This window comes from Erinaceus europaeus, chromosome X (genome assembly GCF_950295315.1).
Source record: "Erinaceus europaeus chromosome X, mEriEur2.1, whole genome shotgun sequence".
In the NCBI taxonomy this organism is placed as follows: Eukaryota; Metazoa; Chordata; class Mammalia; order Eulipotyphla; family Erinaceidae; genus Erinaceus; species Erinaceus europaeus.
Window position 1 is genome coordinate 52,771,809 of NC_080185.1, and position 18,189 is coordinate 52,789,997.

An 18,189-nucleotide genomic window follows, 5' to 3' on the forward strand; every position below is an offset into this window, starting at 1 on the left:
ACTCAAACCTCCACCCGTGGGGAACTAATACCTTGGCAGGAGCTCAGGGGCAGTGAGCAGTGTAGAGGTATATGATTCCCCACCCACTGAGCAACTCAGCAATGAATCAGGCTATAGTAACATCTGCCTTGAAACAAAGCTGGTGGCAGCTTGGTCTTCCCAAACTGAGGATACCTGCAGTATCAACTATGGGTGAAAAGGACCTACAGGTACAGATACAAGGATTCTCCAAGCCGTAACATCCAAAGACAAATAAGAAAACAAAACCAAAAGGCAAAAGGCAAAAAAAAAAAAAAGTCTCCAGCTCATTCATCCCTGAAGCTGCTTTTTAAAGGAGAGAAAGTTTAAGTGGCATCCTAGATTAAAATGGCATCTATGATCACTATTAAATGAAGATGGAGCTTATGATTCAAATTACAGTCTTTTCAAGTCACAACTTCTGTTAATTAATGTCTAACACTCATGATTGGGATATGCATCAGTCGTCAGCTCTCACTGGGAGAATTTACCCAGAGTCCTGCCTAGTATTAGTTGTGGACACTTGAACCTTGTTACTCTGAATTTGTCATTGCTTTCTCTGAACTCCTTGGGTTGTGTAGTTTCCCCACCTCCTACCCTAGGCAGCATCCTGGAGGGAGTGGCTGGTTGGCTGATTGTTTTGAGTCATGGGACACCATGAGGAAGAATCTGGCCAGTTCTATTTTGGCCATGAGCTGGGAAATCCCTTGGCTCTCAGCTTGTTGCTGGTATAGAAACAAGGCCTCAGTTCCCTTACAGTGGGGTCTGTGTTGGAGACAAAAGGGGGCCCCAGCATGAGCCTGGAGGTCCCTGGCAGTAGAGAAATGAAACACAACCCAATCTCATGACTCCAAAGCCAAAAGACAACAACTGCTTGCTGTTTCCTTTCTCCTCAACCAGCTGTTGTTAAAGCACCAACAAGCAGAATGAAAGAGCCACTGACTACCATCTCCCCAGTAAGGCAACTAGGAGTAGGGAGAACAAGACAAAGGGAGGGAGGAAAAATCCTACTATCAGTATTATACCCCAGGTTCCATGAGGTATCCTGGGGGGAAGAGGTGGGGAAGGAAGAATGACGGAAAAAAAGGGACAAAAAAGAAGAAAAGTGAAATACACCAAACATCCTACTGCCCTCTCCCATGATTTCATCAAGAACTGGGTGTTCTCCAAGTCAAGTCAAGACTTATTTCCTCAGGGAGAGAGAAAAAAAAAAAAGCACCTTCAGTCTATTTTCTTGGCTGGAAGCCGGAACAAATCTAGCAGATATTTACACAAGGGCCCAGCCATGTATGAGAACAGGATGACCAGCTTCCCGTGGGTCATGGTCATGAGAGTCTGGTGTCCCGAGGCCCAGATGCGGTACCAGGGGCCGTAGAATGGGTCTGAGATGGCCGGACACAGCATGTTGTTCAAATTCACTTCGGTGACCTGCAGGGACAAGGGAGGTAGAGTGAGCGTTCACCATCCTTAGGCTTTCTCTGGCTCCTGCCAGTTCAGCCGTGTCTACCTAATGGGGACTAGCCAAGGAGGGATTGACAAATCCCCACCTGTTCATGAAGAGCTTTCTCTCCCCTGGTTTGTGAAAGTGAGTCAAGGCTAGAGCCCTCTGGAGGTGAATAGAGAGTCCGTGTAATAGATAAGCTGTTTGGTGTTGCTCAGCTTGACCTTCTGGTTGGGCCCAGAATCTGTGGCCTTCACTAAGTATCTATCATGTGTCTAGTTTCTAAAGAGTTATTATGGATAAAATAGTAGTCAATAGCACAGTCCCTGTCTCCATGTAACTGGCAGTCAGTCAAGTTGTGGTCAGTCCACCACCTCTGATCTTAAACTGGATGGTGCTTCATGGGGAGAGCTGAGAACTGTACAGAATGGGGCTGAGTTCTCAGAGAAGATATGGGGTAGGGGGGAGTGGCACCTGAATGGACTCATGGAGGATGGACAGGCATCATGACAGTGAAAGGAGTGAACAGAGCCTTCCCTCTAGAAGGCAAGAACTGAGTCATGCCTACAGGAAAGACTGAGCATGGCATGTATGGTGACATGAAGACACCGACTCCTCCAGAATCCAGGAGAGCAGTGAGAGTAAGGGTATGAAGGCCATACCACTTCCTCCCTAGAACACAGAAACCATTGACGCTATTCGCAACTTTAAACTACTCCCCTCTGCACACTATAGCAGAGCAATACACCAAGGTGGAGAAGAGAGAGTGACTGTTTCTACAAAGGTACATGTGCTATCAATTGCATGCCCTATTTCCAGGTCACACGAGGCTCCAATGGCTAATACTGTATCAATGCCACTCACACATGAAACCAGAAATGCCACTCCTGTCCCAAGGATGGACACACTAACTCCCTGCCAAAGTCATTCAAGCCCGTTCATGTTAAACACAAGTTTTCACCACCTCTCAGAGAGGTTGTGAAATGGTTGTGCCATGTCACAGAATGACAAAGAGTTCTTCCCTTCAAGGGTGAAGTAACTCAAAACAGTGGATAAGTCAGCCCTTGAATTTTTGTCTTTAGACCCTTGCCACCAGCTCTGAGCTCTTCCTCACTTTGCCACCAACAGATCCCCTTGCAATATTGGGCTCTGTGGAATTCAACCAAGCCCCCACTCTCCAGGCAATTCTGAACACCTCAGAATGCCACAAATACTCAATACCATACTTCCACTGGCCACACAGTTCAGGGTCTTGGAGCAGGCCCAGAATGAACCCAAAGTCAGAAGCCTGCTCTAGGCCCAGAACCAGGGTTAGGGTCATGCCTCCCTGTGGGGTACACATCATACCCCTTTCTATTTATAACTCCCTGTCTCCAACACAAGTGGCCATGAGTGAAGGGCATCCTTGTCTCCCCAGGGATAAAAAGAAACAGTCATTACTGAAAGATTCAGAAATCTCTCTGTAGAGTCCAAAGTTATGGATCATAAATCAGCAATCCAGACACAACAACTTGACATCCTGGCCTTTGGCATCTTGTATTAGCAAAAACAAAACAACAGACCAGTGCCAACCAGGATTATCAAGATTTATGGATGAATCCAAATAGAGGGGATAGAAATGAACTTACCAGGCCCAGGATCTGCAAAACACTGAAGTGATAAAAGAACATGAGGCCAGTTGAGAGAAGGGCCCACCGGAAACTGCTGAGGGGCTCTGGGGTATAAGCACCTAATGGAAAAGAGGAAATAGTAAGACAGTGACCTGTTTTGATGACCTACTTCTCTTATTTTGCCCTACAAAGACATAGGTGCTGAGGCCAAGGCTGTTGCCCACTGATCACCCAACTTCCTTCACTACTCAGTGTGGCTACTAAACAGACTATCCACTTCTTAGCTAGGGAATCAATCCACCTTTTCCTATCCTCTGCACCATCATATCCTACTGGAGCCATCATAAAAGGATATATATATATATATATATATATATATTTCTTTTTTTATTAGGGGGGTTAATACAGTTGTTGGTGCATCTGAAAAACACTCTAACCCCCAGCCTAGGTCCTCCTTTACCATCTTGCACCAGGACCTGAAAGCCCCCCTCCCGAGTCCTTTACTTTGGTGCAATACAACAGAGCTAGTCCAAGTTCAGCTTTTTTATTTCAAAGGGATGTTTATAAAATATAAAATATAATCCCTCCAATAAAGGAAAACTAAATTAAAAAAAAAAGAATTTTGAAATGAGCAGCCCAAGAGGTGGCACAGTGGATAAAGTATTGAACTCTTAAGCATGAGGTCCTGAGTTTGAGACTTGGCAACACAAATACCATAATGATGTTCTTGTTCTCTCTCTCCCTCCCCATAAATGTATAAATAAATCTTTTGAAAAAAGAAAACATATAGGGAGTCAGGCGGTAGCTCAGTGGGTTAAGCGCACATGGTGCAAAGCGCAAGGACCAACATAAGGATTCCGGTTTGAGCCCTGGGCTCCCCGCCTGCAGGGGAGTTGCTTCACAGGTGGTGAAGCTGGTCTGCAGGTGTCTATCTTTCTATCCCCCCTCTGTCTTCCCCTCCTCTCTCGATTTCTCTCTAACCTATCCAACAATAACTACATCAATAATAACTACAACAATAAAACAAGGGCAACAAAAGGAAATACATAAAAATATATTAAAAAAAGAAAAATACATAGAATACATACTCATTAAAAGAACTGTATAAAATGTTAAAACAAGATGGAAGAGGGGGTAGGACGGTAGAGCAGGGAGTTAAGCTCACATGGCACAAAGTGCAAGGACTGGCATAAGGATCCCGGTTCAAGCCCCTGGCTCTCCACCTGCAGGGGGGAGTCTCTTCATAAGCAGTAAAGCTTGTCTGTAGGTGTCTATCTCGCTCTTCCCATCTCTGTTCTCCTCTTCTCTCTCCATTTCTCTCTGTCCTAGCCAACAACGACATCAATAATAATAAAAACAACAACAATAATAGCCACAAGGGCAACAAAAGGAAAAAAATAGCCTCCAGGAGCAGTGGATTTGTGGTGCAGGCACCGAGCCCCAGCAATAACCCTGGAAGGGAAAAAAAAAAAAAACCCAAGATGGAGGAAAGGGAAGAAAAACATCCTTATCACCCTAGGACATAAATGCAACCAGTGCTAGCTCCTGAGTATCTCTTTGGTCCTTTTTTCTCTTTTTTAGGATTTCTTTTTCTCCCTTTCATTTTTTGTCATCAACAGAGCTTCACTGCTACAGACTAACTTTTTCAGTTAGAGAGAGAAATACCACAGCACCAAAACTTCTTCTAATGTGGCAAAGGTCTGACTCTAACTCTGGTCAGGTGCATGGGAATGTACTATGCAAATGAGTCAGTCAGTCCAACTATTCTTTCTTTTAAAACTAATAAATAATTGGAATCCTGCCATACACACACACACACACACACACACACACACACACACACACTTCTTCACACTTATTTTAAGCATCCCTACATGTCTTTAAAGAGAGAGTCTATTAATTAATAAGAGAGAGTCCATTAATTAAGTATGGCAGGGTGTTTGAGAATGGTAACTTTGATGTTAGACAGATCTGGTTTCAGAGCTAGATACTACCACTTACTGGCTGAGGGCTCCTGGAATAGTTGTTTAAACTCCATGTATGTCAGTTTACTTGCCTGAAAAAAATGGAACATATACTCCTGCCTGTTTCTTATAATCACTACAAGGAGCACAGGAAATGATATCTTGAGAGCTCTTTGTACAGTGCAAATATTTTATAATATCATTTAATATATCCTTTATTTTTTAGGGACTCTTTTATTATATCACTTCTATCTAAATAACTAATGAGGGAGTCGGGAGGTAGTGCAGCGGGTTAAGCACATGTGGTGCAAAGTACAAGGACCAGCGTAAGGATTCAAGTTCAGGCTCCTGGATCCCCACACCTGCAGGGGAGTCGCTTCACAAGAGGTGAAGCAGGTCTGTAGGTGTCTGTCTTTCTCTCCCCCTTTCTCCATTTCTCTGTTCTATCCAAAAATGATGACATCAATAACTACAACAAAAAAACAAGGGCAACAAATGAGAATAAAAATAAATAAATAAATAAATAAATAAATAAATAAATAAATGAGTGGACCATGTGCAACGAATGTGCCACTTTACAACCACGAGACAACTCTCACACCATAGGGCAACAGAAACAACACTAGGAACAATCACCATTACTAGGAAATACCCTCCCAGTAGACTTAGATGGTAGTGTCCGAAATGGCTCAGCCTTCTAACAAGTTCCTTCAAACAAGATACATCAGCAGTGCGGGGACTAGCCAACTGGAAAGTCTACCCTATCCTTTTTTTCCCCAGAACACTGTTCATCTCTGGTTTAAGGTGGTACTGGTGATTGAAGCTGGATTTTCAGAATCTCAGTCATAAAACCTTTTGTATAACCATAATGCTGTATCCTCCACCTATCCACAACCCTTCTAAAGAAGGCAACCACCATTCAGCTCTATCCAATCCTCGCACCAGGGGGATATTCGGCCCAGAGTTTACTTCTTTTTTTTTTTTTCACATTGTCCTGATTTGCACAAATTTTCACATGCTGGCAAGTGAAGAATACTTAGGAATAATCCCACCAACTCAAGGGTACCCAACACCCTCCCCCTCCATCTCCCATAGTTCAGTCACCTATCACAATGACGTAACTGTACCCATGTGTCAACCACTGCCCTGTGAGTCATGTCTTGAAATAAAATGATAAAAAAATTACTATACAGACCAAAAGGAACAAGTCTTTGGGGTAGATATCAGCCCATGGGTGGCCAGTCAGTTCTATCCGCTGCTGCAAAACCTCAGTGATGTGATCAGATGTGCTTGAGAAAGATCACCATGACCAGTAGGAAGAGAAAGGGCTTGGGCTAGAGCAGAGAGTTAAAACAGGGGGATGGAAAAGGAACTGAAAGGAAGCTACTTTCCAGAATTAATAACACTGGGGTTGGAGAAAAGTGAAAGAACAAAATCTGTAGGAATTGGTGGAAGATTGGATGTTGAGAAGGAAGGGTGAGCAGAGGTAGTAATGGTATCATGAGTGGTTTGGAGGGGAAGAGAGGATTGGATCTGGAAGGAAAAGAGGACAACTACGCATAAATGTAGACAGTTACAGAGATGATGGTTGGCCCATGTCTACAACATTAGGGGAACTCTGGTGGTGGCAATGGTGTGGAATTATACCCATGCTGACATGTAATTTTGCAAATCAATATTAAATAACTAATAAAATTTAAAAAAATAAAAAGGAAGGGTGAGAAAGGGACTAGGAATACTCCCAGAGGTCTAGCTTGGGCCTCCTTGGGTTGATAGCATCATTCAGTGAGATGGAGATGAGAAGAAAAAGCAGATTGGGGCAGAAGGTAGGGAAATGATAAGGCTAATTTAAGTCTGTGGAAAATGAGGTGTCTGAGGAAATGTCCCTTAGGCAACTGCATGCAATCTGGGAAATAAAGTTTGGTGGTTTAATGAGGCCACTGAGGCCTAGGGATCCAGGTCCTCAAATCCTGACTCTTGTCGTGTAGCGTCTGTCAGGCCCCATGCAAATCTCAGGCTCTTTAGCTTAGTTCTACTCTTCCACAAAACATGATATCACTGTCTACTCTCCAAGATTGTTGGGTAGATGGCATAAGAACCACTGATTGCTTTGACTGTGATTTGAGTCCCAAACACAATTAGTGAAGAGGAGGGGTTCACCAGATGGAGGTGTCACCATGCATAATGATCACTTAAGTCACTGAAGCACATGGAGATTGAGTCGGGGAAGAAAACTGGACACAGAACATCAAGGGACACCTGTGGGGATGGAGGTGGAGGTGAGGTGAGGTGAGAAAAGGAGAGAGATGGGACAACTGAAACCTCTCTGGGTCAGAAGGCCCTCTGAGTATGTTAAACTCGGGCCTCCATTTTACAGATGGAGAAACTAAGGTTGGGAGGCACTGCCACTGACCTTGTCATCCCAAGTTGTACCATATCTTTCCTTGTCTGTTCACCCATCTACTTATTAAGCCCCTGGGATGACGACTATGTGGGACTCGGCTCTGTGTTTAAAGAACGGCAATGGGGTTGTGCACCTGTGTTTTGTCTCTATCCCTGTCTGCTCAAAGAGTGGGACTGGGCCACCATGTTGTCACCCTGGGTGTGACACTGGGGAGTTAAATGAAATGGGTGCTTAGGCTACAGTCCATGCCACTCCTAAAACCCTGAGTATCCTTCTCACCAGTTCCAGCTTGGCACCCCTTGGTGGCAACTGAGCAATAGTGATAGGCTCTGTGGGTCAAGTGGTGGCTGTAGGAAAGGTGACAGGAAGGGCAGAAGGATCACCAGCCAAGAGAAGCTCAACAGCTACAGAATCAGAGATAAGTGGGTCAAGAATCTGGCCTCTGGGCAGACTGACCCTCACCATGTTTCTGCCCTACAGTCCCTGACCCTGTCCTGACTTACGATATGGGGGTGAGAAGTAACTTGCATACATTTCCAGGGGTCACATTCCTCACTGCTCTCATTGCCTCTCATAGTCCCGTGGTCTATATTCAATCTATATCACATCACCCACCCACATCACCCGATTTGTTCTCTTGGTTAAGTGAACATATCATAGTGCACAAGGACCCATATTCAAGTCCCTTATCCCCAACTGCAGAAAGTAAGCTTCACAAACAGTGAAGCAGTATTGTAGATGTCTCTCTTTCTCCCCATCTCTGTCTTCCTTCCTAATTTCCATCAAATAAATAAATAAATAAAGTTATTATTATTATTATTATTATTATTATTTTGGTCATCAGGGCTATCACTGTAGTTCCATCTTTTCTGGCAACTAACCAGCCTTCCTTCCTTTTTTCCTTCCTCTCTCCCTTCATTTCTTCCTTTCTTTCTTGGTGAGAGATGGAGAGAAACGGGGTGGGCATGAAACTGAGAGAAGGGGAGATATCTACAGCACTGCATCACTTGTGAAGCTTTCATTTTGTAGGTAGGGGCTAGACTTGAACCTGGGTTGCTGTGCATGATAAATAACAGGTGCACTCTACAGAGTAAGACACAGCCCTGTCCCAAGACTGACTTATGTGTATAGTATGTGAGAGGGGGGATGAGAATCAGGGCATTACTCTGGCACATGTGATCTAAGGGATCAAACTCAAGAGCCGATACTAGAGAGTCCAATATTTTATCCACTGTACCATCTCATGGGCCACAGGAGGAGGGAAAGTTTCTGAATCATCTCAAGACCTCCAGCACCTAGTACTGAGTAAATTCAGTAAACTCTGAAAGCACAATCAATATAATGAGCAGGCATAGAATTCAGGAGAATCGCAGAGCTGTAACCCACTGGCTCAACACCACTACTTCCAGGATTGTCATCACATACCTAAACGCTCCAACAAACTTTCTTTATTTGCAAAAAGATAATTATTCCTGAGCTGCCTGTAACATTGACAAACGGGGGGGGGGGGGTCGGGCGGTAGCGCAGTGGGTTAAGCGCACATGGCATGAAACTTGAGGACCTGCATAAGGATCCCAGTTCGAGCCCCCGGCTCCCCACCTGCAGGGGGGTCGCTTCACAGGTGGTGAAGCAGGTCTGCAGGTGTCTATCTTTCTCTTTCCCTCTCACTCTTCCCCACCTCTCTCCATTTCTCTCTGTCCTAGCCAACAACAACAACATCAATAACAACAATAACCGCAACAACGATAAAAAACAACAGGACAACCAAAAGGGGAAAAAATGGCCTCCAGGAGCAGTGGATTCGTACTGCAGACACTGAGCCCCAGCAATAACCCTGGAGACAAAATGATAATAAATAAAATAAAATAAAATAAAAAACATTGACAAAGTGGAAATAAAAAAATGGTGAGAAAAGTAAGGTAAACATAACTACTTTGATATTAACAGTGTTCTGTCATTCAAATGACAAAGTATATACTTATGTGGAAATGTCCTTGCTTAGTTTTAACAAGTGTAAAAGTCAGAACACTTGCACCAAAGCAAAAGACTCTGAAGAAAGAGAGGAAGGGGTGGGGTGGAAAGGATGTTGGGGTCCTGGTGCATGATGATAGAGAAAGACCTCAGTTGGGGGGTGAGTGTGTTCTGCAGACACCTATTGCAAGGAGATGAGAAATTATACCCATGTGTCAACAACTATACTGTTAACCATTAACCATAACATGAAATATACAACAAAATTATAATTTCAACCATCATATTGGTGGTGATGACCAAAAACGCCTAACTGTTCAAAACAAAGGCTCTGGGATCAGATTCTAGTGGGTCTTTTTTTTTTTTTGTATTTTTTGTTTTGTGTTTTTAATAACTTTTTAGAGATAGAAGACAAGGAAAGCAGAGAGCAACAGAGGAAGAGAGTGCTGCAAGGGAGGAAAGAAGAGGAGAAGAGATAAAGAAGAGAAGAGAGGAGGAGAGGAGGGGAGGGGAGGGGAGGGGAGGCAAGAGGAGAGGAGAGGAGAGGAGAGGAGAGGAGAGGAGAGGAGAGGAGAGGAGAGGAGAGGAGAGGAGAGGAGAGGAGAGGAGAGGAGAGGAGAGGAGAGCTCACAGCACTGAAGCTTCCTTCCACATGGTGAAGCCCAGGCTCAAACATGGTTCATATGCATGATAAAGCAGCACACTATCAATATGAAGTATTTCACTAGCCCCAGAACTTGCTTTTGAATCCTGTCTCTGTCACTACTTAACAGGGTGACTTTGAGCAACATTTTCTTTCCTTCAAAGACCACCTTCCTCTACGAAGATTAGAAGTGACACCTATCTCTCAGGGCTGCTAAGTAGAATAGGAGATACAAAAAAGTAAATACAGCAGCAAGTGTGACATACAGAAGCCAGCTGCTGTTTGCATTGTGGTAACCATAGCTATCCAGAAGTTCATTAAAGACTGAAAAAAGATAGGCACGCTCCTTAAAAGATGAGATCACTCTGGGATCAGAGTGGTAATTCCACCAGGTAAGGCACAAGCCTTGCCATATCTAAGGCATAGGTTTCAACCCTGGCACCAAATGGAATACGTTATGGTACCAGGGGAAGCTCTGGCACTAAGATGTCACTCTTCTTCTCTGCCTCTCTGAGTGAAAAAGTAGCTGGAGCACTGATTTAGCACATGCACGCTTCAAAAACAAAAAAACAACAAACAAAACCAAGAAGGTGTTCTCTCTCTCTCTCAAGGGAGATGTTGACTGTAGTTTCACTGCCTTCTCACCCTTGCTTTTTTTTTTTTTTGAAAAAAACCTAGATATAGACCAGGTCCCATGAGATAGGGCATATGTTCACATGTATCCATAAATTAGGACAAAATATATACCTGAAAGCAAAAGTACACAATAGTCTATAGTGATTCGCTATGAAGTTCATAATGAAATAGTATCTACTTAGACTTAGATTCCCTCCTCACCTATTTCCTGTTATACTTCCCTCACTCACTTCCAAGCTATCCTTGTCAAAGAAAGGACTGCAAAAGCTGAATAAGGGCAAGAGATTGGCATACTTTAATGATGACTCTTTAGTGACTATCAGGCCACCCCATCAGCTGGGTCACTAGTTGGGGAGTCCTGAGATTCCAAAACAGACATGATGGGCCTAGACCGGGAATAAATCCCTCTCTCCATTGTTACCAGTCATCTCTATCAGGAACAACAAAACAGACCCCTTTGTGGACCCCAATAGGACCTTGCCCTCAACTTGGATCAACATTTGTAGAGAATATTCCATCCTCTGAAGGGAAGCTGAACAACATACTGTATGCTACACTTGAGGAAGATGGATCCTGATATTGAGACAGCTTGGAATGTTCCTACTCATGACCACAGAATGTGATCTCAGATCTACAGGGATACAGAGGTCACATAGGCTCCTAAGCGGAATATGGGCTCCAGATCAGATCAGATCAAATCCATGGAGTTTACAGTCAACAATATTTATACATCTTTCCTATATTTGGGAGCTACTCTCTTCCCTGATCCAGCTTTCTGGTCCTTTTTCCAGCCAGGACATCATCTCCCCAGACAATAACTAGGATCCACCTGCATATCAGATTTCAGGCTCAGGGGAGAAAAAAAAAAAACAGTATAGCCACAGGCCCTTTGGACAGAACTAAAATATGCTTACTAGGATCTACAGAATGTAGACCCCCCCCAAAAAAAACAACTCTTCATCTGCACTACTCCAGACTTTAGATTCCTGATTAGTCAACAACTTATTTGGCTTTATATGTTAACTTTCTTTTCAGCCACCAGGTTCCAAATGCTAGCATGATGTCAACCAGACTTCCATGGACAGATGACGCCACCAATGTGTCCTGGAGCTCTGATTCCCCAGAACCACCAACCCACTAGAGAAAGAGAGAGGCAGGCTGGGAGTATGGATTGATCTGTCAATGCCCATATTCAGCAGGGAAGCAATTACAGAAGCCAGACCTTCCACCTTCTGCATCCCACAATGACCTTGGGTCCATACTCTCAGAGGGTTAAAGAATAAGAAAGCTATCAAGGGAGGGGGTGGGATATGGAGTTCTGGTGGTGGGAATTGTGTGGAGTTGCATCCTTCTTATCCTATGGTTTTGTCAGTGTTCCCTTTTTATAAATAAATAATAATTTAAAAAAGAAAAAGATAAAAAATTTTGAAAGGAAAAAAAGAATTTCTTTGAAAAATAAAACTATGTTAAGCGCACATGGTGCAAAAAGCGCAAGGACAGGCATAAGGATCCCAGTTCAAGCCCCCAGATCCCCACCTGCAGGGGAGTCACTTCACAGGCAGTGAAGCAGGTCTGCAGGTGTCTTATCTTTCTCTCCCCCTCTGTCTTCCCTACCTCTCTCCATTTCTCTCTGTCCTATCAAACAATGACAACGTCAATAACAACAACAATAACTACAACAATAAAACAACAAAGGCAACAAAAGGGGACAAATGAATGTTTAAAAAAAAGAAAAAGAAAACTATGCCCCAAGAATACGTGATCCGGTCTATACACATATATGCAAATCATGTGCATTCTCTGTTTCCTATATACCTGGAGGTAGCCTTTGGGATAAGCCTGGTGGGGGGTTGGGCAGTTTTCTTTATCAAGGAAAATAGAAACTTAAGAACTAACAGGAAAATTAAAAGCACTTCCTCCTACTTTAAGAGAAAAAAATGACATCTTTCTACCAGTATTTTCTATCCCAGACGTATAGACATATTTCAGCTCTAAAATCAAGATAATAGCTTTTTCTCCAATCAATTTCTGCCAGAAGGACACATTATGAGCTCTGGAAAAGAAGTCAATTGTAGGCTCATGGGAAAAATAAAGACTAGTATAGCCACAGGCCCTTTGGAATATAACTAAAATATGCCTACTAGCTATCTACAAAATGGAGGAAACACCCCCCCACACACAACTCTTCATCTGCACTATTCCAGCCTTTAGGTTCATGATTAGTCAACAATTTGTTTGGCTTTATATGTTAACTCTCTTTTCAGCCACCAGAATACAGATGCTAGCATGATGCCAACCAGACTTCCCTAGACAGACAACCTCACCAATGTGTCCTGGAGCCCTGATTCCCCAGAACCCCACCCCACTAGGGAAAGAGAGAGACAGGCTGGGAGTATGGATGGAGCTGTCAACGCCCATGTTCAGCATGGAAGCAATTACAGAAGCCAGACCTTCCACCTTCTGTACCCCATAATGTCCCTTGGTCATGCTCCAAGAGGGATAAATAATAGGAAAGCTATCAAGGGGGGGGTGAGGTAGTTCTGGTGGTTGGAACTGTGTAGAGTTGTACCCCTCCTATCCTATGGTTCTATCAGTGTTTCCTTTTTATAAACAAAATAAAATAAAACAAAATAAAATAAAAAGAAGCCAATTGTACCATGACTAGTAGAGACCAGAGGTCTCCCAAAGGTCTTTTATCTGAAAGTCCCCAATGGGGAAGACTTACACCAAAGAGCTAAGACAGGGTAAGGTGGTATCCCATTCTCCAGTTTGGTTACCACTTCCTTTGCCTCATTGACTTCTACATGTTACCCTTTTGTTCAATGACTGAGTGAACACTAGGGACTAAATTCTGTGCTGGGAAGTAGAGATGAAGAGGCAACATCTAAGTCAACTACAACATTAGGCCAGACAGATCAAGACCATTTGGCCCTGTTAGTATCTAAAATACAAAGTGTTTCAGATACCACTAAAAGGGTATACAGCATAGTGAAGTCAAGTATATTAATACAGATACTAATCATTGGATTATCATAGAAAACTAACCTGGTTATAAATATTAATTAATTGTTGATATTCTAAACTCTTTCTAAGACTACAAGAAACCCTCATTTCTCCTAGTTCTGGTACCTCTAGGATTAAGCCCATACTACTTGATATTTCTTCTCTAAGATTCCTCACCATCATACCACCTCTGTCAACTTCAACCAGATTGCTACTGGTTTTTCCACCCCACATCATGCTGCTACTGACATCCTACTGTGGACTGTAACCAGAGATGCCAAGCCTGAAAAGTCAACCTTGCAACTCTTCAAATCTTGTGAGATCTTTCCTAACACATGGGACTACCTACATCCACATCATTTAACTAAGTAACAGATACAAGATATAGGCTAGGAGAGTACTGGGTACAGGTGTACATATATCAATTAGCAAGGGGCAATTATATAACTCAAAATTAAAGTGTTAACTAATAGCTGAAATGCCTAAAGAATGCATCATGAGTTCTCTAATCGATTGTACCAAATTAGCTGGGCAGCCTAGCAGAAAGGTCCAAAGAAGACAGACCCCAAAAACCTAATTCTGGTTGGGTTCAACAAATGACACTCAATGCTTAAACAATTGGGAGAAAGTCTAAGGACATCAGTTAAAGAGAGGACTACAAAAGTTGGATAAGGGCAAGAGACTGACCTACTTAATAATGGCCCTTTTGGTCACTAGCACACCAGCTCATCATCTGGGGCCCTAGTTAAGGAATCCTTGGACTCCCACACAAATATAATGGATCTAGAGCTCTAACGGATTCTTCTCTCCACTACTACTGGCCACTTACATCAGGAATGTCATCATAAGCCCTCTTGTGGACCCTCCCAGGACGTTGTCCTCACCATAAAGCAGCAATGGTAGGAATAGCCACAGTCACCAAAGGGAGATTGGGGTATCCTACCCTGCCACTTGACCACCTGAGTACTACTAGTCCTGAAATGAGCGTAGCCTGAAATGTTTCCAGATGTAACCATGCAAGCTCAGACCAATAGGGACTCAAAGGTTACAAAGACTTGTGCTAAATATAAATTACACACACGCACGGACACGCACGCATGTGCCCTTGGTCAAGTGGATGGTGGTGGTAAATTGTTAATTGTAGCCACAGAATTTTTTTTTCAACAATGGGAGCTACTCACCTCTCTAGTCCAACTTTCAAGCCCTTTTCTGTACTCTGACACCATTTTCTCAAAAATTATTTTTATCCAACTTCAGGCTAGCTATCAAACTCATGCAAAACTATCATAATTGTGTGCCCCCAGGAACATGCCTAAAGTGAACTTTCTAGCTCTCTTCTACCTTAAGATCCTGAATCTCATCTGCTCTATTCTTACTTTTTGGTTCCTGCTCATTAACCATTTTGTCTCACTTTATATCCTGCCATCTTATAGACACCAAGTTGCAGAAACCACCATGATTTCATCCTGACTTCTCTGGGTAGATGACCTCACCATTGTGTCCTGGAATCAAGCCTCTCCAGAGCTCTGACCCACTGGGGAAGAATAGAAACTGGCTGGGGGTATTGACCTGAAGACACTCATGTCCAGCAGAGAAGCAATTACAGAAGCCAGAACTTCTAACTTTTACACCCCAAAAACAACCTCGATCCATACTCCCAGTCGGGTAGAAGTGATTAAGATGATAAGAGGGCTTTGAACTCCAGCATCATCAACACCCATAGACAGACGAGGAAAAGGAGAGGGACAAGTGGAGGTAGTGATGTTGTCATGTGTGGTTTGGAGGGGAAGACAGGATTGGATCAGGAAGAAAAATGGGGCAATTATGTATAAATGTAGACAGATAGTTGTAGAGATGATGGCTGGCCCATGTGGTGACTTGTAGTGGGGTGACTGATGATTCAGAACCTTGGTGGTGGAAATAGTGGATTTAATACCCCTGTTGACATGTAATTTTATAAATCAATATTAAATCACTAACAAAATAAAAAGTAAAAAAATGAAACACAGAAGGGTCATGCCTTTGGAAACTACTCAGCAGCTACCAAGTGAATGGTGGGATGATAAACTAAGGCAAACACAGCAAATCACTTAGACACTGAGGAAGAGGAGTTGAAGATGACATGAGCGGAACTGAGTTTTGAAAAGAAATTCCAGGGATTGAACAGTAGCACAGCAGGCTAAGTGCATGTGGCACAAAGCACAATGACCGGCTCAAGGATCTTGGTTCGAGCCCCCGGCTCCCCACCTGCAATCGAGTGTCGCTTCACTGTGAAGCAGTTCTTCAGGTGTCTTTCTCTCCTCCTCTCTGCCTCCCCTCCTCTCTCCATTTCTCGCTGTCCTGTCCTATCCAACAACAACGACATCAATAACAACAATAATAACCACAACAACGATTAAAAAAAAAGCGACAAGGAGGAAAAGGAATGGTCTCCAGGAGCAGTGGATTCATGGTGCAGGCACTGAGCCTCAGCAATAAATCTGGAGGCAAGAAAAAAAAAAGGAAAAAGAAAGAAAAGAAAAGAAATTCCAGGGATCTGTTGCACAACTGATAGAACATATGTGTTACTATGTTCAAAGACCTGGGTTCAAGCCTCTGGTCCCCCCTTACAGAGGGAAAACTTCATGAATGGTGAAATTGTGAAGATATCTTTCTTTGTCTTCCTCTTCCTTCTTGATTTCCCTATCCAATGAACAAATAAAATGTTAAAATAAATAAAATAGATCCTAGCCACCTGGGAGGTGGCACAGTAGCTAGAACAACAGATGTGCAATCAGGAAGTTCAGAGTTTGATTCTCTAAAGCAGTGTCTGAGCTCTTTGTTTTGCTGTTTCTAGATCACTGGCCTATTTTTCTCCCTCAAGCCCCCCAACAGTACCACTTACTAGCCCCCCAACAGTACCACTTACTAGCCTTCCCTCTTATACTTATCCACAGTACTATGGGTTATGACCCTCAGTCTTCCCTAATGGTCCTAGTACCTGGCTAGTACCCCCCTTACTATAACCATTGTCATATTTCTTGATGGTTTCACGAGTCTAGATGAACCTTTCGTTACAGTATGACCTGCCAATTTCCTAACCTTTACTACTCAGTTCTTTTTTTTAAAATTTGTTTTAATCTTTATTTATTTATTTTTTAAATATTTATTTATTTTCCTTTTTGTTGCCTTTATTTTATTGTTGTAGTTATTATTGTTGTTCTTGGTGTTGTCGTTGTTGGATAGGACAGAGAGAAATGGAGAGAGGAAGGGAAGACAGAGAGGGGGAGATAAAGAGAAACACCTGCAGACCTGCTTCACCACTTGTGAAGTGACTCCCCTGCAGGTGGGAAGCTGGGGGCTCAAATCGGGATCCTTACACGCTGGTCCTTGTGCTTTGCGCCACATGCACTTAACACGCTGCGCTACTGCCTGACTACCTATTTATTTATTTTGAATAGAGACAAAGAAATTGTGAGGGAAGGGGGAAATAGAGTGGGAGAGAGACAGAGAGACACACCTGCAGCCCTGCTTCACCACTCTTCAAGTTTTAACCCTGCAGGTGGCGCCCAGGGGATTGAACCCGGATCCTTGTGCACTGTAATGTGTGCGCTCAACCAGGTGCACCACTTCCTGGCCCCACTCCTCAGTTCTTTTATCCTCTATTGCACTCAGCCATTAATTCCTGTGGCTATGCCCAAGTTATTATAGTTATAAATGTTAATAGACTCTATAATCTCAAGATTACACATTTCCTCTTCATCCCCATTTCTTCTACCTTACTACCTATAACTCTGACTCCAAAACTTCTGTGGCCTGAGAGGTGGCACAGTGGATAAAGCATTGGATTCTCAAGCATGAGGTCCAGAGTTCTATCCCTGGCAGCACATGTACCAGAGTGATGTCTAGTTCTTTCTCTCTCTCCTTCTATCTTCATGAATAAAAAAAAAAAAAAACTTCCTTGACCTCTTTAAGAATCTGAATCATTAGCTCTACCACATCTTTGCTGTTCTTCAAGGTCCCTCTCTTCTTAAGTCCATGGCCAGTAGTTCTAATTATTGTTGGCCTCAACTAGGGTTGGGAGACCTTTTATTCCTGCCAAGGACCATCCGGATATTTATAACATCATTCTTTGGCCATATAAAATTATCAACTGAAAAAATAGCATTTAAAGTTGCTATGAAAAAGCCGGGTATTGGCACACCTGGTTGAACGCTCATGTTGCAATGTGCAAGGCCCAGGTTCAAGCACCTGGTCCCCACCTGCAGGGGGGGAAAGCTTTGTGAGTGGTGAAGCAGTGTTGCAGGTGTCTCTCTGTCTCTCTCCCTATCAGTCCTTCCATCTTGATTTCTGGCTGTCTCTATCCAATTAATAAAGATAAAAAATGTTGCTATAAGAAAAGCTCCTTGATTTATTGAATTTCAAGTCCCTCCTGAGCCTGCTTTGGCAAAACAAGACCAAATGATTTTGCAGGTTGCCTGATGTTCCCCACTACCGTCATAAACCATCGATCACAATAC

General features: G+C 43.2%; 1 protein-coding gene across 3 annotated transcripts in view; it reads right to left on the reverse strand.

Moving 5' to 3' along the window:
* Window positions 1-599: 599 nt before the first annotated feature.
* Window positions 600-18,189, reverse strand: part of TMEM164 (transmembrane protein 164) — a 184,528-nt gene continuing 166,938 nt past the window's right edge. For 2 of the 3 annotated variants that reach the window (XM_060182462.1, XM_060182463.1), the window contains exons 4-5: window positions 3,088-3,188; window positions 600-1,446 (exon numbers count right to left, since the gene is read on the reverse strand). In XM_060182462.1, coding sequence (XP_060038445.1) covers window positions 1,240-1,446; window positions 3,088-3,188 — 308 coding nt within the window. In that variant the 3' untranslated portion in view covers window positions 600-1,239. The remainder of the gene's footprint in view (window positions 1,447-3,087; window positions 3,189-18,189) is intronic. The other variant, XM_060182464.1, reaches the window with a different exon arrangement.